Source organism: Stegodyphus dumicola, chromosome 4, assembly GCF_044657685.1.
Source record: "Stegodyphus dumicola isolate Sdum_Otavi_A_Nest chromosome 4, ASM4465768v1".
In the NCBI taxonomy this organism is placed as follows: Eukaryota; Metazoa; Arthropoda; class Arachnida; order Araneae; family Eresidae; genus Stegodyphus; species Stegodyphus dumicola.
Genome location: NC_140771.1, coordinates 45566029 through 45592688, shown reverse-complemented (window position 1 = coordinate 45592688; position 26660 = coordinate 45566029). Strand labels below are relative to the sequence as shown.

The window sequence follows — 26660 nt, the reverse complement described above, 5'->3', positions numbered from 1 at the left end:
TACATGGCCAATATTTACATTTTTACAGCCAGTGGATACTACTATTAGATTAAATATAAAGTATATAAATCTTCATGTACTCAAACTTATGTATGGTTTGTGCATATGTAAGTTGACTATGGCCATGTTAATACAATAAAGTATAACAAAAGCACAGCATTTTTGCCATATGTTCAAACCAAGGTTACGGAAAATCAGAAAGAACCTTTCTTTGAGCGATGAATTGTACTGTTTACTGTTAGGTGAATTTTACATTTAACATTGGGATCAATTCTAACAGTGCTTATAATATGTGACAAAGTTTTAACCATTGTAATAACTTTTGATAATTGTTCAGCTGTTAATTCTCATATAGGCATTTCAGTAGAGTCGTCGTCTTAGTTGTTTACCCATTCTTCATAAGCTCATTTTTCATTTGTGTTAGAAAATGTTTCTTTATATAATATAATGCATTAATATCCAGTTGGATGCGTTCTCCTATGTTGATGGAATCTAACTCATTAAAATGAAATAGCTGTTTAACTTCCACTATGCTGTTAGTGGCGTCAGCAAAATAAATTAAAAATTCCAATGAAATAATTTGCATGTTGTGGTTGGATTGGTTTTCATTCTCCTTTCATATTGATTTTGTTAATTAATGGCATGCTTCAGCAATATACAGTCAAAAGTCGTTAATCCGGACTCGTCGGGACTTCGGCAATTCCGGATTATCGATCATCAGTTTAAATCTGGTAAGATGGCATGCAGAAATTACAAAATTAAAAATATGAAACCGTAATTTATGAAATAAAAAACAATTATGATCTAAAGGGTATCAAAATTTACAAAAAGAAATTGTAATAACAAATAATATTTATTTGTTTACTTTATTAAACATTTCTTTCAATGTAAGTTGCTTCGTTTCATGTGATAATACTTTCTCTTTAATTCTATTAAACAGACATAATTTCGTGTTTAGTTACAAAGTTCCGCTGTTCAAGTCCTATAATTGCTGTGTTGAGAATACCGACTAATTTGTCAATCGAAATGTTTTCGTTTTCAATAACCTCTGGGTCACTTTCTTCACTATCCGAAGCGAATTATAATGACGACGAACTTGATTTAAATCATATCAAAGACGGAGTACATCGAGATGAAATACTACACTTAGTAAGGAATTATAAGCCAAATGAAATAAAAACATCTGCTCTGAAGATAAGGATAGTGCTGACAGATCAACTTCCAATCCGCGGCGTGAAATTGATAAACAGATTTCAGATTTCGAAACATACTTTCGCTTTGTAGATACAAATTGCATATTAGTAAATATATATTGGAAATTCTATTTGACATAATTGAAAGTTCAAGCTTACTTTTATGAAATTGCTCTAACAGTCTGCAAAAAATAATAAGCCGGATCCAATTCGAAGTTTAAGGAACAACGCAATCTGCAACATTAACTGAATTAGATAATGTTAGCTTAGCTTATACCGTCCGTTACACATTAAACGTGCATGCGCACAAACATATTCGCAGCTGTAAAGGTCTTACGCGCACTCGTAAATGCCTGTGCGCATGCGTGAACGCTACGCATGCGCAGAAAGTTTGTAGCTTTGAGGTCTGGATTATAGATCATTCCGGATTATGGGTTTCCGAATTAACGACTTTTGACTGTATTCGGTAACATTTCTGATATCATTACTGTCTCAGAATTCCATTAAAGTAGGCAAACTTTTTCGTGTTATAGCTCTTATAGCTTAGAGGGAAAAAAGTACTGAATATCATCTCATCAACCATGAAATTGTCACCAAGTGGTGGAGGTTATAGATGAGCATGCTAAAACAATACACTTAAAACATCTGCATTTTCCAACAATGTAACTTTAACTGATTCTCGATAAGCCACATTTTGTTTTTATGAAATAGGATATCAGTTGACTGTTATTGCTATATTTCTTGTATTTTGAAAAAAAATATTAAAATTTGGGTTTAATAATTATTAAGGTTTTAATAATTGTTAAAATTATTAAAACCTTCTACAGAACTGCAAGTGTAGTATTTTCAAAGTTATGGAGGATACTCCCATCAGAAAAAGTGTGTATTAATAGACAAAATATGGCAGACAGAACAGTAATAGATTGAAACAATTACTGTGGAAAATTTGTACTTATAGCATTAAAACTAAAGAGCCTTACAAAATAATAGAAAGTGATGAAAACTTTTCTCTGATCATACACAGCCAATCAGTCAGTGCTTGATAACCAGTTTTATTTGCTATACTAAGCATGTCCTTGTATTCCTGCTTTTGGATTATGCTTCTGACAGTGGATGCAAGAACATGACTTAAATGAGGTGAAAGTCCAAGTGGTAAAGTATTTAGAAATACCTCCTTGGAAAGATGCACACATTGAGCTTCTCAACACATTTCCCAACTTAGCTAATGGTAACACCAGTGTTGTCATATACAATCAGATTTTCTATAACATAGACAGGCTTTCAATGACTATTTTGCAGTATATAGCGATGGATCTAAGTCCCAGGGTTACATCGGCTCTGCCTTCATATGCAAGAATACTATTAAGGGAAGGAAACTTCATCTTGCTTGTACCATCTTTACTGTGGAGATCGTTGCTCTACTATTAGCTCTATTCTTCATAGGTAAACACCATAGGAAAAATGGTAAAAGTGTATTTTAGTGTACCCTTTGTCAAAACTTGGCGATTTTTGGTGGCTTATGGATACCGAGTTTAAAATAACAGGACAAAGAATTGCACAAACTCGGTACCCATGTACACATTGACCTATTTTCACTTAAAACAAAACCCCAAATTGCACAAAAATGGCATTGGGCACTCCCTTGACTTTATCCATGTACACGTCGACCTATTTTCACTTAAAAAAAAATCCAAGAATTGCACAAACTTGCATTGTGCACTCCCTTCACTTTGTCCATGTACACATCGATATTCGGGACTTTGGCGATTCCGGATTATAGATCATCAGTTTAAATCTGGTGAGATGGCATGCAGAAATTATAAAATTAAAAATATGAAACCGTAATTTATGAAATAAAGAGCAATTATGATCTAAAGGGTATCAACATTTACCAAAAAAAAAAAAAAAAAAAGCTTAATATTTATTTGTTTACTTTATTAAACATTTCTTTCAACACGCGTATGCATAAAGCATACATTACGCATAGTCGAAATTAGAAAATTGCAACCAGAAAACTATTTGATGTGTGCTCTTGATATTTATAATGACAAGGAATTTGATTTAAATCCTATCAAAGACGGAATACATCGAGATGAAATACTACATTTAGTAAGGAATTATAAGCTGAATAAAATAAAAACATCTGCCGTGAAGATATGGATAGTGCTGACAGATCAACTTCCAGTTCATTGAGTGCTGCGACATTCCCCCCCTCCCCCGGCAGAGTAACGTGAAATTGATAAACAGATTTCGAAATGGTTAGAGAAACAAAGGATATGCCTTTATCCATTTTTTGCAGCAATTCCACTTTTTGTTTGATGGACATTGAAACATACTTTGGCCTTGGCAGCTCCAGCATCGGAAATTCTATTTGACATAATCGAAAGTTCAAGCTTACTTTTATAAAATTGCTCTAACAGTCTGCAAAAAATAATAAGCCGGATCCAATTCAAAGATTAAGGAACAACACAATCTGCAACATTAACTGAAAGAGATAATTAGATAATTTTAGCTTAGCTACTGTCCGTTATACATTAAATGTGCATGCGTGAACGCATTATCCGTTGACGCATGCGCAGAAAGTTTCTAGCTTTGAGGTCCGGATTATAGATCATTCTGGATTATGGGTGTCTGAATTAACGACTTTTGACTGTATTTTCACTTAAAAAGTCAAAGGTGTACCCAATTTTACAATACAGGCAAACAAAAAATACATAAACTCAATAAACTACATTTTAAACCAAACAATAAAATAACATAAAAAAGGAAAAACATGTTATACATTTAAGCACTACAAAAAGCAAATATCCACTTACCCTATTTAAAAGTTCCTTCATCTTTAGTCTGTGGCACTTAAAATTCCTTAACAGCATCCAAAAACTTCCTAAAATTATCTGAACTGGAGTCCGTATATCGGCATTGCCACATCTGAACCTTTCTTCCTACAAACCCATTCAAATCCATCTAAACGCTTTTTACGTTCGACTAGACGCATATCCTTCAAGGACACTTATAGTGGCTACTAAATTAAACATTCATTTACACACCAGTCAATTAATGCTCTTTTCCCCTTTCATTAAAAATCGTACAGAAACTTCAAATTAATCTTAATATATTCAGCCATTCTACCGTCTAAACAATAAAACCAACACACACCACAAAAGCACTTACAAAACATCCCATAATTCAAAATTTCCCAGAATCGTGCACCCGATTAAGTCACAATAGGGTTTCCATAACATTCAACTACTCAGGCTACCATAAATGAAACAACTTTGCCATACTACAAGGAATACCTTAAAGTCTACTGTAACCGGGAAAATTTCATTATTTACACAGACTCACTGAGTGTGCTAAAAGCTCTCGAATCATATGCGAATAACACAAATCTGTTAAGCGTAGAAGTGCTGAAGCTCAATATTAGCTTCAAGGTCAAAGGTTACTGGATCTTTTATTTCTGGGTACCAAGTCATGTTGGTATAAAAGGAAATGTACTGGCGGATATCGCTGCAAAATACGCCTGTGAAACAGACAACCAACCAACCCATCCACTATTCAGATATTAACACTCTGATTGGGAGGAAAATTCTGATGAAATTTCAAAAGCTTTGGGATGTGCAGTTAACCAATAAATTACAAAATATAAAAAACCTAAAATAGAACATTGGAAATGTGCCCTAAACTGAAAGGAGTAGGTCACACAAGGCTAACACACAGGTACCTATTGATGGGCAAAACTTAACCAGTATGTGCTGAATGCAATACTATTTCAACCATTAAACACATTTTAATTTTTAATTGCTGTCAAAATTAATATTTTAATAATTGTAAGATTTCAACAAAAGATTTAGTTGGTGAAGATCCACATTTTAACATTTTTAACTTTTTAAAAGCTACAAAGTTTTACCATGTTATTTGAATGCCCTGAATTCAATTTGTGTTTCAGAAGGTCTAACTGGAATCTAGTTATATTCATATTATCAATATGAATAACATCATGGTTTGAAGATAAATATAAGTGAAATTTATCCTTTGAATATAGAGTTTTCTATCTGTACGTGTTCTTATCTTTATTATTTTAAGTTTTGAGAATCCACAACATTTTGTTTGGTGCAATATAATTCCCATGGGTTTTGTGCCAAAAAAAAAAACCCCCAACCAACCAACCATAAAAATGAAGTGCTCTCCATCAAAACTGGGGGTGGAACTGAGCTAAATCGCATTGTCATCTCTAAGGTGCTCAAGGTTGTTCCGAACGACGGGTATATTCTAGCGCTCCTTGCCGTGAGGATTTCCGTGGGTTGGGCTGACGGCATCAGACAAGTGAGCATAAGCAACAACAACATATATATGTTTTAAATGCTTTTATTTTGCTAAATGGAAAAATTATTGCTGATAAGCAAGAAAGTGAATTATCTTTGAATTTTCAAATCCTTTCATCATCTGTAATTACAGTTCCATTTGTGAAGGATATTTTCAAAGTTCTAAAAGAATGTTTTATTGAAAAATATAATGTACTTTATATGAAATGAGAATGTATTTGAATTTATTGTATTTTTTATGAATATCTTTTCTGTATATTTTACTTATGTTTATGTATATATACAGGTTTCTAGTGTAGGTAAATATGGAAACTGCTGCAATAAAAATAAAGTCTAGAATTCATTGTGATGGTGACTATGGTACAGTTTTGTATGTAGGACAGATTTTAGGAGTAGATGGTAATTCTTTAACATTTTTATTAATATTATTTTCTTGAAATTTATAAATAAAAATTGAATATGTATAAGCTTAATTATTGCCAATATTTAATACTAAGATATACAAGTTTTCCTAGTATTATGTAAGCACAGCATTCCTATGAAATCTTTTGTAAGCCAAAATGATTTAAAATTAAAAGGCAAATACTATTAATTTATATGGGAAAAGACTTTGAACTTTTTTAGGCCTTCAAAGAAACATACCAAAGGGCTTTTAAAAGCTAAATAAATAAATAAAACAAATAATGTTATAGTAAATGCAAAGTTCATATAAATAGAAATTGCCTGTGTTGTGCAGTTTCAATTGCTAAGAGTTGAAAAAAATGAAAAGAGCAAAAGTACAAATTTAGCTCTTTCATAAATGGAAAATTTTGTTAACCAAACATTTGTAAAATGGAGATACCTATCTCTGAGATGCTGTATAATATTCATTTGTTTTAAATAAAAGAACTGAAGTACTTTAGATTGGCATTCAAGATACAGATGATTCTGAAATAAAGAGTAGGTCTTTGTTGCATTGTTATGAAAAACTGGATATTGTTTGTGCATTAAAAAATTAAGCCATATGTGCTTTAATTAATGAGGACTGTAATAATTTTTAATCATGGAACAGAGTTTATTCTGATAACAGAATCATTAAATCTAGTTACTATTTATTTTGAATAAATATTATAAAAAGTATCCCATTTAAAAAATTGCCAGAGTTTACTTATACATACAAATTAATTGGTATACATGCTGTTGGTGTATGTGCTGCTTAGTTGGTATAAATTAGGAGTTCTCAACCAGAGGAAAATTTCATAGTTTCAGGGGGAAATGCAGTCAGCGGTATTGTCCCATCTGGCAGTCTACCAAATTTTGTTAGTTAGTTAATCAGCTTTAAACTAGATGGCATTACCTTTTTTTTTTTTTTTTTTTTCAGATTATTTTGTTTGTAAAAGCAATGTTTATGCTTATTGTTTCTTTCATGTGCAATTTTTCCATTGAATTTGCAAAGAGTTTTTAAAATGCTGTCTTTGAATATTTCTCAAATAGAAGTTTATATATATAGTTATTTGTGTTTTCTTTTGACATGTTGATAATGTTTGTTGACTTATGATAAATATCCATAGTTAGGCAATCTTTTTAGAAAAAATTGTCAACTTGCACCCCATAAGTAACTTTTTTCTTCTGTGAAAAATTGCCAGATTGCACCAAGGTGGTTATGTTAATGCGTAAGCACCCATTCTAAATTTCAACATTTGTTTATTACATCTTGAGAGTGTAGACTATCTGTTCACATCAATTTAAAATTCTTGCAAACCCTACAACTTTGATACAGCTTTTGAGTATGACAATAACACAAAAATTCTTGCATTATTGATTTTTGGGGAAATAAATTGTTAATAGTGTTAGTTCACTTAAATATATCAACATAATTTTTTACAATTAAGGTTATGGTTTGGAAGGTGAACCCATTATAGCTGATATAATTTATTGTTGGAAATTGATGAGAAATAAGCTGTAACACATTTTTCTTATTGTGATTTAAAAATTCACCCAAAAAGGTACCAGTGAATCTGAACCTATTTTAGCAATGTGAAAATCATGAATGAGTAAATGCTTAGAAAGGGAGCAAGTGTTTTGATTATATATTATGCAGGAAGCCATTTGTTAGCATTAAATGGCTCTTCTTGTTCCACCACTTTGAACTTTTCCTTGTACTGACACTCTTTTCTGACCTTTGCATAGTTATTCTTTCAACTGTACTTTTGCAATAGTACTGACCCCCCCCCAAAAAAAAGTATGTTTGATACATGAATATTATGTGGGATGCTATATTTACAGAGGTAGCCCCATCCTTTTTTGCTACTTGAGAAAGAAGAGGTTAGAAACATATTAATATGAAAAAATATTACTAAATGCATGATTTGGTCTTCTGTTATATTTATTCCTTTAAATAAATTATTTATAGCTTTGTAAAGCTGATTTTTAATGTTTACTTGAATTTTAAAATTAAACTGTAATTAATTAAGCACACTTAAAACTCATTTAAGTGAAAATGTTATTGTCTGTATGTATCTCAGTTAACTAAATAATTGCTTTTGTTATATTTTATTGACAGAAATACAGTCTAGTGTTAAGTTTGCATGAGATTATCAAGTTGGGAGGGATCTTAACCATTATTAAGATCAATCTCATAGTTGTGTTATAAGTTACATTTTTACTATTATGCTTTTTTAGCTGCAATTTTTATTTCTTTATTGCTAATTAATGTTATTAAATTGGTGTATTTTTCTGAGTTTTATATTGCAAAAATTAATTCATAAGAATACAACAGATTCTTAATTAAACAGGAATGGTGTTCATACTAAACTAAACTAAACTCAGTGGCACAACAGCCCTAGTGGGCCGTAGCCTGCAGTGTCCTAATATCTGCTTTCCTGACCGTGGGTCCTGAGGCGGATGAGCATATGCCTTGAATAAGTTGTCAGCTTGTCACAGGAACCCCAGAGTTTAGTCTCCAAGTTAACTTGGTACTAATTTTATTGACCCACTCAAGGAATGAAAAGATGAGTCAACCTTGCCCAGCTCGAGGATCAAGCCCCGGACCTACGGTGCTGGTGTGCAATGCACTAGCCATTGTGCCATTGGGCCTAATGGTGTTAATGGTTAACTCAAACTAACAGTTAATATGACAGCAATTAAAAAAAAAAACAGGAAGGAAGAATAATTCATGTTAGCAGAAAAAATAGGGAAAGGTAGCTTATTTGGACCGCTATGATATACAAAGACTGATATCTGCAAGATTTGAGATAGGCATTTTCTTATACATAGATATAGAAAAAGTAAATGCAATTGTGTTTGTAAGGAAACGCCTCGTGGTTACATTGAGCGAAGTGTTATTCGTTTGGCTAAGAAGAAAATCTGTTATTTTGACATAAGTGTGAAAGCAGTTAATTCGTCTAAACCAGTGGTTCTTAACCGAGGGGGGGTGCAGTAATGTATTTTTGGGGGTGTGGGAGAAGCCCCTACCTAAACATAAAAATTATTAAATATCATTTATTAAATTTCTTATACAGTCAAAAGTTGTTAATCCGGACTCGTCGGGACTTCGGCGATTCCGGATTATCGATTTTTCCGGAACAATTATGATCTAAAGAGTATCAAAATTTACAAAAAGAAAAAGCTTAATACTTATTTGTTTACTTTATTAAACATTTCTTTCAATGTAAGTTGCTTCGTTTCATGTGATAATACTTTCTCTTTAATTCTATTAAGCAGATATAATTTCTTGTTTAGTTACAAAGTTCCGCTGTTTAAGTCCTATAATTGCTGTGTTGAGAATACCGACTAATTTGTCAATCGAAATGTTTTCATTTTCAATAACCTCTGGGTCACTTTCTTCACTATCGGAAGCGAATTATAATGATGAGAAACTTGATTTAAATCATATCAAAGACGGAATACATCGAGATGAAATACTACACTTAGTAAGGAATTATAAGCCAAATAAAATAAAAACATCTGCCCTGAAGATAAGGATAGTGCTGACAGATCAACTTCCAATCCGCAGCGTCAAATTGATAAACAGATTTCGGATTTCGAAACATACTTTCGCTTTGTAGATACAAATTACATATTAGTAAATATATATCAGAAATTCTATTTGACATAATCGAAAGTTCAAGCTTACTTTTATGAAATTGCTCCAACAGTCTGCAAAAAATAATAAGCCAGATCCAATTCGAAGAAAGGAACAACGCAATCTGCAACATTATACCGTCCGTTACACATTAAACGCGCATGCGCACAAACATATTCGCAGCCATAAAGGTCTTATGCGCACTCATAAACGCCTGTGCGCATGCGTGAACGCCACGCATGCGCAGAAAGTTTGTAGCTTTGAAGTCCGGATTATAGATCATTCCGGATTATGGGTGTCTGAATTAACGACTTTTGACTGTAATAAAATATTTGAAATCTGCTATAGTGTCCCCAATATTGAAGTTCTTAAAAATTGGTAGCACCTAGCTCACTTGTCAGCAAAAGACACAGGAAAGAGCCGGTGCCGATGGGCCTATACACTACGCTACGAAAAAGCATGAAACGCTACAAACGAACGCTAACAGGCAGCTAGGTGACGGAGAAAAGAAAAAAAACTTTGTGGCAATACAAGCGGAGAATGTTATCCCAGCTTGCGCATGCGCTGAGTTCAATATGTGCTACTCCAATGGAATCTATGGATTCACAGATTTGTATCTTCATATACTGCGCCTGTGTTAAGTTGAGTCAACTATTGTGTCTGCGACATGTGTATTGTGTATTCTGACTTGTCCAGAAACCTCTTGAGACTACTACATTCTTAATTGCCCGTTCGAGCCGAATAGGATTCAGTGATATTACAAACGTAAGAACATTATATATATATTACATTATTTCTAAATAATTAAATCGATTATAGTGAACCCTACTATGCCAAAAAAACGACAATGGAACGATAAGTATGCCGATTATGGATTTACCTGCACAACCGAAAAAGATGGCACACAACGACTGCAATGCATCTTGTGTTTTAAGATATTTTCAAACAGCAATCTCAAACCATCAAAGTTATTAGAGGATTTCAACAATCTGCATGGTGGCGAAAAAGCACATAGCATGAACAGCTTGGAGTCAAAGAAGGCTCGGTTTGATACCAGTGGAAATATCCTAAAATTATGCAGACGTCATATCAAGTGGCATATTTATGTGAAGCGTCATATCCTTTATTTGAAGCGTCATATCAAGTAGCATATTTATGTGAAAAAAAAAAAAAAAAAAACCCTCACACGATTGCTGAAGAGTTGATATTAAACCTTCTGCTTTAATTATTTCTAAAACAGTTTTAGATTCAGAAGCACATAAAAAAATCCAACAGATTCCATTATCGAATGCGATCGTGAATACAAGATTTCAGTGAAGATATTTTAATGCAAGTAATTGAAGACATAAAAATCAGTCCACTAAAAATAAGCATGCAACTGGATGAGTCAACTGATGTTGATAACTGTAGCCAACTTTTGATATTTGTCAGGTATGTGAAGGAAAAAGAGGTGATAGAAGAACTTCTATTTTGTGAGCCACTGGAGGTGAATACGAGAGGAATTGATGTTTTCAATCGCATCAAAGATTTTTTACTAAATATCAATTACCAGTGAATGTGATTGGCTCAATATGCACTGATGGAGCCAAAGCAATGTTAGGCAAAAATTCAGGATTTTTTTCACATATGAAGAGAGAATTACCGGAAGTTATAATAACGCACTGCATGTTGCATCGTCATGCACTTGCGTCGAAAGCATTGCCAGAAAGTTTAAAACAACATCTAACTACAGCAGTAAATGTAGTAAAATACGTACATCCAAGGGTATTCGCTTAATCATCGCTTTTTTCATGCATTTTGCGAAGAAATCGGTTTCTGATCATACCGTGCTCTTATATCACACCGAAATACGATGGTTATCTAAGGGTCGCATGCTTAACAGAGTTTTTGAATTGCGTGAGGAAATTATTCAATTACTGACTAGTCAAAACTGTTTTAGTAAAAGATTTTGAGAGTAATGATGCAATGCTGAGGCTGGCCTACTTAGCAGACATATTTAGCCATTTAAATGAATTGAATTTATCAATGCAAGGATTTGGTATAAATATAATAATATCTAGTGAAAAATTATCTTCATTTATCACATAATTAGAAATTTAGATACGTCGAGTAGAAAAAGGGAATTTTGCAAACTTTCCCTTGCTTGATTCTGTTATTGCGAAAAATGAAAAGAATACAACTATACCCGACATTGTAATACATTTGAGACGATTGAGTGAATCATTCAATGGATATTTTTCTACCGGAAGTATTACCAAAACTCAGAGATGGATACTGGATCCATTTCTATTTGACTTAAATTTGATGGATGATAGTGATCTGAAAAAGATCAACTTATTGAAATGCAAACAAGTGGACATGTTCAAATGGAATTCGAACAATTAGAATTGCAACAATTCTGGTGCTCACAGTTACAACGTTATCCAGAGTTGACGAAATGAGCACTGCAGTTACTCTTACCCTTTGCTACCACCTACTTGTGCGAAATGGGATTTTCATCACTTTTGCATATAAAAACTAAAGCGAGAAATTGCTTAAATGCAAGTGATGACTTACACGTATGTCTTTCAAAAAAGGAACCTCGCTTCGCCAGTATAATAATGAACAAACAAAAACAGACTAGTCATTAATAAAAATAATATTGTTTTATATTTATATAAAATGTACAATGTTTTTCAATAAACAATAAGTTTCCCAAAAAATGTATTTTTCTAGACTAAATTAAAACACATTTTTCAATGGGATGATATATTTCAGATTATGCAGAGATATATTTTCAGATTCAATGGAGTGCGACTCTCTAGAAAGGTTAAGAAACACTGGTCTAAACGTAAGTAATTGTACATGTCTTATTATACCATCACAAAACTTGCATATTTAGCTACAATTTGCAATTATAATTTTGAGAGGTTATGTTAGTTTGACATTTCTGTACAATATCAAGCATTAAATATTCAAGTTTCCCAAGTTGGACCGAAAACAGTTGCCAAAATTGAACCGGTCCAATTTCGGCAACAACATTATAATTAACCCTAGAATGCTACTCTTCGAAAAACTTACGGGAATGGCAACAATTCGTCTCTGAGACGAAGTATGCGTCAGGGTGCTTAAAACTTATTTTAAAAGCTAATTGCAAAAATATTTTCGCAAGAAGGAAAGTTTTTATCTATAGTAGCCAATGTCACAAACGATGAATAAACGATTTAGGACAGTTCTTGAAAAAATATCACCGTGAGCAAAGAAAAATTCAAATCCAACTGGCCCTTTGTCTTCTTGCAGTGCACCAATAGCCCAGAAAGCAGTGGAAATAACAAGCAGCCCTTACAAATCGCGGTTATACCAAAACTTAAAAAAAATCAGTTCACCAAAATTTAACAAAATGCAGAAACATAAAAAAGAAACTGGTGATTCATAGTTTTGTATATTATGTGAAGAAACCAAGGAAGACGAAATGATACAATGCGTGGAATGCTACGCTTGGATACATATTTGGTGTGCTGAAGTTAGTGCTGCAATTAAAAGGTTCTTTTGTTGTAATTGCCGTTAAGAAAGCTCATGGCCCAATTTAAGAAACTAGCGGTCCAAATAAGGAAACCGGTTTCCTAAATTGAACCGATGACACGATTTTTTTTAATTCATTTTTCACTGTTATAAATAATTTTTAAAATTTAATAAATGGTTCTTTTTTGAAGGTACACTTAGTGAGTTTATTTTCTACTCCTTAATTTTTATTGGCACTTCTTCCATCCTTCTATATAATGAAAAATACAAAATTGGTTCAAATTAGGCTACTCTCCCCTACTATTAATTGTTCAACTTTTTTTTATATATTTTTAAACATTTTATTTTAGGGAAATTCATTGGGCTATGAAAATTCAACTAGCACTGAAAACAAGAAAGACACACTGCAAAACAAACAGAACAATGTTTTTATTTATATTATTCCTCCATTTCGACAGGATTCAATGGGAAACAGAAAATTGATGGCTGTATACTTAATTTATCTTTATGATTTAGTAAATTTATGTTTAATGAATAATTTTAAAATGTTTATGAATTCCAAGTTATATGCACTTAAGTTATGTAAAAGCATTCTGTGCTGAATAAAGAGTATTCTAAAAACTGTGACATCTGCTATCACTTCTGTTATTTTATACATTTTCTTCTTCTTTTTGTATTTCCTGTCAAAATGTTCCATTATTTTGATGGTTTGTGCTAATAATTTTCCAATTAATATAGTCCTAAAATTAGCAAATCTAAGATTCTTGAGTCGTGACTAAAATCTATGCAAAACAAAGTAATCTATGCAATGCAAAGTATGTTCCTTTGCTAATTTTATGTTTTACTTTGGCATGTTTCTCTTCTGTCTTAATCTAACCCTAGCTAATCAAGAGTAACGTGTTGTCATAAATGCATTATCAGGTTTTAACACAAACTCTTAATCTAAATGGTATTATTCCATTTTGAGGGCCGTAAAAATATGCAGCGAAAATGTATGTGCAAATGCGCCCATTTAACAGCGTGCCAAATCTAGTGTACGCGCTGATTTCAGATTGTGTAAATTTATATAGTTCTATATTTTTTAACACGCCATTGAAATATTAGTTTAATTTTTAAATACTTTTTTGATATCCTATGGGTTTAACAATTTGGAGATTGCCCATGAAGAAAAGTCTTCAATAGAATTTTGGGTAAAGTGCAGAATCACTCACTGCTTGACGCATTTGTAAGACTTGCACATACTCGGTATCCATGTACACATTGACCTATTTTCACTTAAAAACTCCCAGAATTGCACAAAAATGCCACTGTGCACACCCTTGACTTTATCTATGTACACATCGACCTATTTTAAAAATTATAAATTACATTAAAAAATTTAAATTCTAAAGTAAAAGAAAATTGACAAAAATCCAATTGTTTTTACCCTTGTAAAAAGCGACAAACAAATAAGTGGGTGATTCTGCACTATACCGAGAATTTTTTCATAGAAAAGGCATCATTCATTATAGAAAATTATGTTTGAACAACCAACGAGATGAAATTATGCTCAGTAGCGAACTCAGTAGTGAAATAGCGATGCAGGCATCCATTCAGTAATGTTTAGCAATTTTTATATAAATTATAATAATGAACTGAAATAGTTATTTACACTTATGCTTCCATTCAGTCATGTTTAGCCTTTTTTATATAAATTATAATAATAAAAAAGTATTATGTGAAATTAGCTTTTAATCTAAATTAAAACATCAATCTTAGATAGTTATTTACTATTATACTTCCTTTCTTGCGTTAGGGTTGCTGCAATTACTTTTGGCAGCACTGGCATCAACATAGTTTGGCGATTTTTTACGGCCCTCAAAACTGAATAGTACCATCTAAATTACAGTGTACCTTCTCTAAGATGTCCATCCATTTAATGCAGTATTAGTCTTTTCTGGAATTGGTTGTAGTAGAGAAAGTGACTGTTTGTTATGATTATTATTGATAAGCGTAATGGATTCATCCAATTCAAAGCTACTGGAGTGTACTGAATAAAAATACTGATTGGCCATGTAATTACCTATAACTGTACTTCCCAAAAAAGGGGGGAGAACAGTTCTTTATCTCCCATTTTACTGGGCCAATTGATGATATTAAAATTGCATTTTTCATATCTCGAAAGTGCAATTTAGGATATATTTTAGATTTATATATAGCACTGCTCTAATATAGGTATATTTTAACATAAAATCAGACTTTTTCTGAAATGGCATGTCATTTTTTTCCAAATTTCAATTCTACGACTGAAATTATGCCTAAATATTAAATTGTGTAAATTTTGGTGCAAAATTTACAGAGAAATTCAAAAATTTATTGTTGCACATTTTTTTTTTCAATTGCGCCAAGAATAATTCACTTGGCGAACTTCTTAATTTATAGCAACCTGTTTTCCTTTCCTTTTCTTTTTTTTTTATTATACACGAGTGGAAAAAAAGGGCATCATTCACATTTTCAAATAATTTTAACAACATGCATAAACCACATTTGCCGTTATTATCACTTATAACAAGTATGCCAAATTTCAAAACATGCCAATGTGTCAATTCTCGTATATCTTAGGAAATTTTGAATAAAAAACCCTAATTTTTTGCAGGTATTCTTAGAAATTATCTCGTGATTTGGAACTCATGAGTTAATGAAACAAAACTATTATGATGAAACAATGATAATGAAACAAATGTTGAAACAAAGTTATGTTTTACATACTCACAAAACTATTGTTAAGGTGCATTTTGTGTTCTGTCTTTCAATTTTTAAATCTGTTTGAGAAGTATAGTTCCCATAAGTGAAAATTTCTTTGAAAACTCATTCATAGTTTCTTACGATCTCTAAATCTTTTATACATAATTGCAGTTCAAATCAGGTTCAAATTAATTGAACTATAAAATATATTAATAGTGATTTATTTTATTTTTATTTCTATTTTAGGAACTTGGTTAGGTGTTGAATGGGATAATCCAGCCCGTGGAAAACACAGTGGTAGTTATAATAACATCACATATTTTACTACTAGGTATGCATGAGTTTTTTTTTTAGAAAAGACTTATGTTAAATAAAAAAAGACCAAGAGATGAGAAGTAACTGTTGGAAATATTAATTTTAATTAAGTGAACCGTAACAGTGCTGATAGTTAATAACTGTTATTTATAGCATTGCATTTTTCAAAGATTTACTGTAATATGTGTTATAACTACAGTAATATGTCATTAAGTTTAACCTAATTCAAACATAGATAACAAAATCTGAAGTATTTTTATTGACGTAAAATTACAAATAATAGCTGAAATTGTTAATACCAGTTTAAAAGTGTCACAGCTAAAAGAGAAATATTCTAACTTTTGTAAACAGGTAAAACACACATCTTGTAAACTGATATTCTTCTGTTTTGTGGTTATATATTTAAAAACCAAAAAATATGTGTGCTTATTATGATAAAAAATTGATTTAAAAATGCATGCTATTTTAATTTTAAAAAAATGAAGGAAACAACTTTCACAAGTGAGTATTTATTTTAATAAATTGTTATTCTTATTATTGTAAATGTTGCAATATTTATTCTAACACTTTTAGAATTACAAAATTTTCTTATCTTTTTTTTTTTTTTTTTTTTTAAAGGGCTTAAGTGCTAGTTTAACATTTTAAATTGATTCTTAGAAGGATGTGAAAATAGATTAACATTAATCTGCAGTTTTTTCAATATAATGTAGTAATAATGAAGTAATAATATAATCTGGCAATAATGAAATACAGTCAAAAGTCTTTAATCCGGACTCGTCGGGACTTCGGCGATTCTGGATTATCGATTTTTCCGGAATATAGATCATCAGTTTAAATCTGGTAAGATGGCATGCAGAAATTATAAAATTAAAAATATGAAACCGTAATTTATAAAATAATGAGCAATTATGATCTAAAGGGTATCAAAATTTACAAAAAAAAGAAGCTTAATATTTATTTGTTTACTTTATTAAACATTTCTTTCAATGCACGCATGCATACCTTACGCATAGCCGAAATTAGAAAATTGCAACCAGAAAACTATTTGATTTGTATTCGTGATATTTATAATGACGAGGAATTTGATTTAAATCATATCAACGACGGAGTACATCGAGATTAAATACTACATTTAGTAAGGATTTATAAGCCGAATAAAATAAAAACATCTGCCCTGAAGATAACGACAGTGGTGACAGATCAACTTCCAGTTCATTGTGCGTCGCGACGTCCCCCCTCCCCCCGCGCAGAGCAGTGTGAAATTGATAAACAGATTTCGGAACGTTTAGATAAACAAAGGATATACCTTTATTCATTTTTTGTAGTAATTCGTTTTTTGTTTGATGGACATCAAATCATACTTTCATTTTCTAGATCCTTTGGGAGCTCCAGCATCGGAAATTCTATTTGACATAATCGAAAGTTCAAACTTACTTTTATAAAATTGCTCTTACAGTCTGCAAAAAATAATAAGCTGGATCCAATTCGAAGATTAAGGAACAACGCAATCATCAACATTAACTGAAATAGATAATTAGATAATTTTAGCTTATACCGTCCGTTATACATTAAACGCGCACGTAAAAACGTATTCTGCGCTTGCGCAGTCGTAAATGTCTTGCGCGCACGCGTAAAACGCCTATGAGCATGCGTCAACGCGGCGCATGCGCAGAAAGATTTTAGCTTTGAGGTCCGGATTATGGGTGTCCGAATTAACGACTTTTGACTGTAATAATAATATAATCTAGTAATAATGAAATAATAATAATATAATCTAGTAATAATGAAATAATAAGTAGTAATGAAATAATCAATACAGTCAAAAGTTGTTAATTCGGACACCCATAATCTGGAATGATCTATAATCTGGACCTCAAAGCTACAAACTTTCTGCGCATGCGTCTTAGACGCATGCACGTAAGACTTTTATGGCTGCGTATATACGTGTGCACAAAATATGTTTACGAATGCGCGTTTAACGTATAACGGACGGTCTAAGCTAAGCTAAAATTATCTATTTCAGTTAATGTTGCAGATTGCGTTGTTCCTTAATCTTACAATTGGATCCGGCTTATTATTTTTTGCAGACTGTTAGAGCAATTTTATAAAAGTAAGCTTGAACTTTTGATTATGTCAAATAGAATTTCCGATATATATTTACTAATATGTAAAGGATCTACAAAGCGAAAGTATGTTTCGAAGTCCATCAAACAAAAAGTGGAATTGCTACAAAAAATGGATAAAGGCGTATCCTTTGTTTCTCTAACCATTCCAAAATCTGTTTATCAATTTCACGTTGCTCAGCGGGAGGGGGGGGGAATGTCGCGGCACTCAATGAACTGGAAGTTGATCTGTCAGCACTATCCTTATCTTCAAGGCAGATGTTTTTATTTTATTTGGCGTATAATTCCTTACTAAATGTAGTATTTCATCTTGATGTAGTCCGTCTTTGATATGATTTAAATCAAATTCCTCGTCATTATAATTCGCTTCCGATAGTGAAGAAAGAGACACAGAGGTTATTGAAAACGAAAAAATTTCGATTGACAAATTAGTCGGTATTCTTGACACAGCAATTATAGGACTTGAACAGCGGAACTTTGTAACCGAACAAGAAATCATGTCTGTTTACAGAATTAAAGAGAAAGTATTATCACATAAAACAAAGCAACTTAGACAACTTACATTGAAAGAAATGTTTAATAAAGTAAACAAATAAATATTAAGCCTTTTTTTTATGAATTTTTATACCCTTTAGATCATAATTGCTTTTTATTTCATAAATTACGGTTTCATATTTTTAATTTTATAATTTCTGCATGCCATCTTATTAGATTTAAACTGATGATCTATAATCCGCAAAAATCGATAATCCGGAATCGCTGAAGTTCCGACGAGTCCAGATTAACGACTTTTGACTGTAGTACTTTTATTTGTAGCAAAAAACATAAATATCAGGGGTATTTATAGGCTCTGTTATGAATTTTTTCTTGAAATATTATTGAAAAGTAATGTGAAAAATCACTATTAATATGAATATTCTTTTTAATATGAAGGATAATTCTATTTAATGAAGTGTATATATATGTTTTTATGATCAGTTATAATTTGCTGTAGATGAGCATTCAAATATTCATATCATTGATTTTTTTTAAATTTTAATTTTTAACTATATGAATGTTAACAGGACTGGCACTAGGCTTCTTGCTGCCTGGTACAATATTTGCAAATCTTAAATTTTGTTTCCAGTATCGCTTTAAATTCTAAATAACTAGACATTAATTAAAACTGTTGGAATTAATTAAATAATTAAGAGTTATAATATTCAGCATGATTTTGACCTAATCTACTTGAATAAACTGATTAATGTTCATACTTTTCTAGAAGAAATGAAGAATATTAAAAACTTTTTAGTAAACATATGTTAATCTATGTTATTCCTTTATTTATTACCAAGAAGTTGTTTTTTGTTCAGAAATTACTTTTTGTCATAACTTAATGTTTCATACATTTCAGCATTCCTGGAGCTGGTAGCTTTATCAGAATTTCAAAAGCAGATCTAGGAATTTCATGTGCCAGTGCATTGAAATTAAAATATGGCTCTTCAAACAGTTCTTCTAAACCTTCAAATTTTATTCCATTACCTCAAAAAGCTGGTCGTGATAGATGCATAGAAATGGTTGGCATGGAAAAAATTATGAATAAACAAAGGCATGTGTGTTACTTTTTGAAGGAGTTCTTATCTTGATTACTGTTTCACATCATATCTGTATAAAGACTTTTATGTATTTGTATAAATACTACATAATTGAAAAACTATATATACTGTAATAAATAATTATATTTATATGCAGGATGTGCCATAAACACCATACAAATTATGCATGGTAGTATTTCTTTTGTATTTCTTCTATAACAAATGGCCAAATAATTGTACTCAAGGACCCACATTTTTCCAGAGAAATGTAAAGGAAAAATTGCAATGTCACATATGGTACAAGGAAAATGAACTTGGTTTGAAACATAACCTTTGATATAATTTTTGCTTGATATTTACATATGAGATTATTTAAATGACCACTTAAAAACATTACTGATACTACTATGTGTTAAATTCAAGATAACTTCTTTCTATAGCAACAAAATGAACATTGATAGTTTTCATGCAAGAAATGACTCGTGATAAATTGTGTGCATTATTGCAAATACTTACATATAGTAAATATAGTAAATTATATTAAAGCATTATAGTATATTATAGCATTATAGTAAATACTTACATAAACTTACTATTATTCATGGATTGGCTTTAATTACATGTTTAATATTTATAACACTTAAAATAAAGTTTATTTAACTTATGCCAAATCTGGCATAGTAATTTTCATATTCATTTTCAGAAACTGTGGGTCATGTATTATTTTTGGTCACTTATCATTTCAGCGTAAAAACTGTCACCATAACATTTGGTATTCATAGGATGCTGTCTGAGTGTTTAATTAATATATTCAATTAATTTTTTATGCGGGGAATAACTTGAAAGTTGGAGACAGATTTTGATGGCATATTTGTTAATAATGACAGCTAATGCATATAGTAATTGCTGTCATGGCTGATTTTAATATTTCTTTATTATCCTTGACAAATATTTTTTGAATGCTCATGATGTGGATGCTTAAATAATGGTTCAGCATATATGACATTAAAATTTGGGGCTGAAATTTATTATTAACTAACAGGAAGAAATCTGAATCAAAACTAATTCTTTATACACTAAACTTTTATCTTAGACATGATGCATTCTGTTTTTTGCTTCACTATTGCCAACTAATGCTTGCTGCTGCTCTGTCCCTCTTCAAATATATTTTAAAAAGTCTGTAAGGTGTAGATGTGATTCTTTGAGAACAAGTACATTATTTTATCAAGTTATTTGTGGCTGCATTATGTCAACAATAAAAGAAATGTTCAACTAGCCTCAATGAGAGGTACTATCTCTATGCTTCAGCATCTAGTTATCTTATGCAGTTATATTTACCAGAGATTGCTATTTGGCATTGGTAAACTGCAGAAAATTTAAATGATGATTCAAACAATCACCTTTGTACATTCAATAATGGTATTTCATTTCAATTTTTTTACTAAAGGCAGTTTTTAATTTGACTTTGGGCAAGAACTTATGAAGACCAGTTTTTTTTTAATTAAAATATTTTTTATATTTGCATTAACTGATTGACTAGATTGTTGGCTGTGTTTTGTTTAAAATGTAATTAATTCAAGAAGGAGAAATCCTGTATGCAAACTTGTTAATTTTGCTGTTGCATCACATAGATATGTCATTTAAGGCAAACTCGATTTGTTTGTTTATATTTATCATAACCGAAAGAAGTTTAAAAGTCTTATTAAGAAAAAGAAATTATTATTTGAAAAAAATTTACCTGAACTAAGAGTTAAAAAATTACTGCATACATTAATGATTCAGAACTGTGTTAATTTTTGTTGCATTTTTTATAAAGAAAATAAAAACTCCTTAAGACTTGAGCAATTTTAACCTTATATGGAGACAGTTTTTTTTTCTTTTAAAAAACATGCGTGTAAGTGTTTATGATGAGAGGTTTCATCATTTAAAAATTAATCCTTTCCTTAGAATAGTTGTTTAAATTTTCACTAGTGAAATATATGCAGTTTCCTGTTACTGTTGCTTATAGTAAGAAAACAGAGATAGAAAACTGTAATTATAAATATTAAGCAAATAGAGGTATTTGATCATGCTTAGCATGTTATTAGTATGCATAGCATGATCGTTAATTGTCATGCATATTTACTCAGCTCATATTTTTAGTTTCAGCTATGAAAGATTTTTAATCTGAATTGTAAGTTACTCTGCTGGATTTAAACTTGACCTGGCAGAAGAGAAAGCAGGAACAGCAAATGATTATTTCTTCCTCCTAGAATTTAGATTAAATCTATCTCCTATGAACATCATGAAATATCTTCATCATACTCAGAAACTTAACCCTCTGGCTGATTATCCCGCGATTTCTGCGGGCATATGTTTTTCTTCCTTTATTAAGGAGCGCATCCCACTTTTCTCCATTTAACCATTGAAATAAATTATATACAGTATTAGGTGTTTAGTTTACGTTTTGGCCAACAGATATCACTAGTTGTCCACTAAACTGCGGCATTTGAAGGCACGTGGTATTAGCGCTCAAACTTTGCTTTTTGCCGCTTTTTTTTACAGAAATGGCTGCTAGAAAACGTTCAGTGATTATCTTGATTATTTAACTAAATTATTGAATTATTGATTAGATTAATAATTAGATTGATTATTAATTAGATTTAGAGAATCTGGTGCAAAGACTGTGAAGTTTGAACTCTATCATACTAAACTGCATTTTTAAGGTATTTTTCCCTCAGCACTTTATATTTTCTTAAATTTTTTATATTATGCAATAAATAGAAATTAACTGTAATTCGACTGAAATTTATTTAAAAAAAGATTTTTTGTGATAACATCTGAAATTGGTTTTTCTGGCAACTTAGTTTCTCATGATAAAAATCTATATAAAAATAATTTTCTAAAAAAAAAAAGTGCATGGAAAAAAAAAAAATTTTGGAAGCGAGTTTGGTCCACATATTGAGCAGTCAGAGGGCTAAAAAGAAATAAAGGAGCTTCTGAAAATGCCTCTCAAAAGTTCTTCGCTAGCCTTCAGCTAATTACATTCATAAATATCTCAAGAATGCCCAGAACACTTACCTTCAGGAGCCAGTGTGACTGCACTAGGCTGCAAAATTTTGAAGGGACTGGGCTGTTGAATTAAGGAGTGGCAAAAACTGCACAGGAAAGAAAATGTTCAGTGCCTGATCTGTCTGCCCTATATATAATCTAAAGTTGAATAGCTTTAAAAAGGTTTTCATGATAAATATAGATATGATTATAGACGTAAAATTACATAAAATTATTTTACTTTTTTTTGAAAAATTTTACCTCTATCATTATAAAATTGTATATTTAGGTAAATACATGCACAATACACATAAATGAAAAATATTTTAAAGGTTGAACAAAAAGTAAGAATTTTTCATTTAAACATCCCGTGTCCCCATAAGTTAAATTTCTTGGCATATGTGTAAACAAATATCTTGTAGTTAAACAATGATCTTCTTAGACATAGAATTAATTTTAAAACACGTGATCAGTGTTTTCTTCAGTGCAGTTATTTTTTTTAAAGTTAATGTTAATTAGAGTCAGTTTTTACCGATTATGTTGTTCTTTGTCGAAAAAGATTATATGCTATACTACTTTCTCTGAAATAATTATATCTTTATTCTAACTTTGTTTTAAGTGCTGTTCGTCAAGCTTCCTGCTTACACAGTAGCAGGTAGGTTTTAGTTAAAATGTGTTTTGGCATTTAAAAGTAAAATGCTGAATTAGTTTTGTAGATTTGTAGTATTTTTTTTTACAGAAAAATATTACTACTTCAGGGACTTAATATTGGTTTTATGAGGATATTTACAGTTATTGTAGTTATAAATTTCTTAGTAATTAAGTTCTTAATTACTTAATGCTAAGTGATAAAATAAATAAGAATGCATCTGGGTAAAATATATATTTTTATGTTTAAAATTCTTTCTATGTCAGAGATATATTTGAAAGCATATATTGAATATTTGTAATGTTTTTAAAATGTAATTTTGTTTAAGTGTATTTAAAATGCTAGAAAAGCAAATTTATTTTATGTAAATAAAATTTATGTAAATATTTTATGTAAATTTGATATTTTATGATCTGTAAATTTATTTGATTTATTTTATGTAAATATTTTATGTAAATTTGCTAGTGAACTAAAATATTTGATTTTCCTTTTTTGCAGCAATTTTTCTCGTCTGACAGAAGTTGTTTTATCCAGTATGCTAATTAATGATGCTGGAAAAAGAGATGAATTAAAAGAATTGATACCAAATGTTACTAATTTAGATTTATCACAGAATTTGTTAGCTTCATGGATCGATGTCAGTGCCATAGTATCACAATTACAACAGCTGTCAACATTAATACTTTCGTAAGTAAAATCTTTTTTTTTTATAAAAAATATTGAGTATTTTTATTCTTTTGATGTTATAAAGATAATGCTATTGTTTTCCATTTATAATCATAGGTATCTAATTAAAAGTATAAATTATGAAAACTAGTTTTATTTTCTAAAATTTATTCAGGAGTTTTTTTTTTTTTAAATTATTTTATAACTGGTATCATCTGAAGAAATTTATTTTAATTTATTTATGTATATTATGGCTCCCAAGTATATATAACTCTCAAATATTCAGTACATGAGTATGTTACTTAAATGTGAGGCTGTTTTGTTAAGTAAGTAATTGGATCAATTAAAGAATTTGTGATTTAATTTAGCTCAAATGTTGGTTTGGTTAAACAAAGTTGGATACAAATTTTTATTTTCTTGTAAAAATATTCACTGCTTTAACATTTTTTGTAGTAAATGATATTAGTTGAAGTAAGATGTATCTTACTGAAGAATGAGACTATCAGAATGCTTTAATTTTACATTTAATGATACTGTGTACCAGGATGTATGGCAACCAAATGATGATAATAATAAAAATATATATTTCCAATATGTTTTGTTGACATTATTGGTTTATACCACTATGAAGGAAAATTCAAATGCACTTTTTACATTCACTCTAATTATCTCAGCAGTGCTGAAGTACTGTAGAATCAAAGGCACAGACACAGCAACATTGAATGCATGTGAAATAGTGGGTACCTTGATATGTCTCAGGCTTGTTCTACTCTCATAACTTGCACTTGGGTTTAAATTGGGAAACTTCATAATGTCATTTTCAATTCTGCAGAAAAATAAGAAATACTGATTTCTAACACTTTGTAATTTAGTAGATAATATTTTTAATGTAATTTCACAAGAAAAAAATGCTCATAAATTAAATTTAACTGAGAAACTTCAGGAAGAAGCTACAAAACAGGTTTCTTGTAATGTTGAATTTGTTGTTTCAGTCACAGATATTTTTCTACATTACATCCTTTGACTAAAATTCAAAGGTTTATTAAATTCTAGTATTTTTAAGGCTGTACTTATTTAATGATAATTTATCACCTGGTGACTGCAATAAATCTAATAATAATTAATCAAGCAAAAACTAAACTTTATGATTCATAGGTTGTCAACTTGTCTAAAAGTATCTAGAATGCAATTAAACCTGCCTAATTATCATAATAAGTGGGGGGGTATTTAAAAGATATATAGATCAAGTCTCCTCGGCAGCATTGATGAAAGTGACCTATAATGAGTTTTGGCTTAATATAGGTAACATTTAGAAAGAACAAAGCATTTATAAGTGCATTTTTTTAATGTACTTAAAAATGCTTTGTTCTTGTTAAAAAATATGAAAGTGTCTGCATATTAAAGTAATAAAAATAATGATTTATTTAGTAAATTTTAATTCAAACTTGTTTATACACACACACACACACACACATATATATATATATGTATATGTGTGTGTGTGTTTGTAATGTAAAAGGTAAATGATATAAAATACTAATTTTAATTTGCAATAATAATCCCTTAATTTTTAACCCAAAGGAAGTTAGCCCAGAAGGGCTATTAACCCTCTGGCTGGCCAGGGTTTTTGCTAAGAAAGCACAAATTTCCCAAAACTACTATGAGAACAAATTATTTTCTTGATTTTAATGTTAAAACTCTCCTGGTATTTTATGCCTGGATTTATTGCCTTAATTTTTTTGATATATTTTAACATGCACATATGTATTCCTCCTTACAAGATATCACAAAAAATATTCTAGGCTGTATATATACGGCCTTGCCGGTTAGAGGGTTAATTTCATTTTGGCATTTTGCATTGATTCACTATAAATGTCAATTCACTTTTCAAATTGTTGCCACCAAATATTAAAGCCCTAATTATATTTAAAGAAATCAAATAATTAAGAATCTGCATAAATGTATGTATATTTCTCACATTGTGACAAAACAATAGTACCTAGAGCCATCAAATTTAGAATAACGTATGTTTCCGCCTGAATATGGAATCTGAAATCCCAAATTTAGAGTTTGTTTATTATCTGTTTCATATTTTGTAAACCTTTAATGAATTTTTGATTAAAAATTTGAAGTATTTCAAAGCGAGCAATTGCAATACTGTATGAGGAAAAAAAAAAAAATTATCTCCAGTGATGAGACTGTGTATCAAAAATTCTAAAGATATGCTCATTTTAAAATTATTTTGTGATATTGCTGTTGAGTTGAATTTTATGGTTTAAGTGCGAAGAACATGATATTTAATAAATGAAGGTAACCCCCAAAATGTTACCCCTCCACTTTGGGTATAATGTAAAATCTGAAAGCTTTCAGATTTTTATTTATTTATTTAATAAATTTGGATATTTTCCATTTCTGTAATATGCATATAATAAATAATTCTAAATTACATCTTTTCAAAATTAATCCTTAACCACATTATTTTTATATAATGTGAATGAAT

At 30.5% G+C, this 26660-nt stretch overlaps 1 protein-coding gene across 3 annotated transcripts in view; it reads left to right on the top strand.

Moving 5' to 3' along the window:
• Tbce (Tubulin-binding cofactor E) overlaps positions 1–26660 on the top strand; it is a 73933-nt gene that overhangs the window by 4636 nt on the left and 42637 nt on the right. For all 3 annotated transcript variants that reach the window (XM_085814795.1, XM_035359735.2, XM_035359736.2), the window contains 4 exons: positions 5802–5914; positions 16050–16134; positions 19635–19829; positions 23993–24181. In XM_085814795.1, coding sequence (XP_085670921.1) covers positions 5821–5914; positions 16050–16134; positions 19635–19829; positions 23993–24181 — 563 coding nt within the window. In that variant the 5' untranslated portion in view covers positions 5802–5820. The remainder of the gene's footprint in view (positions 1–5801; positions 5915–16049; positions 16135–19634; positions 19830–23992; positions 24182–26660) is intronic.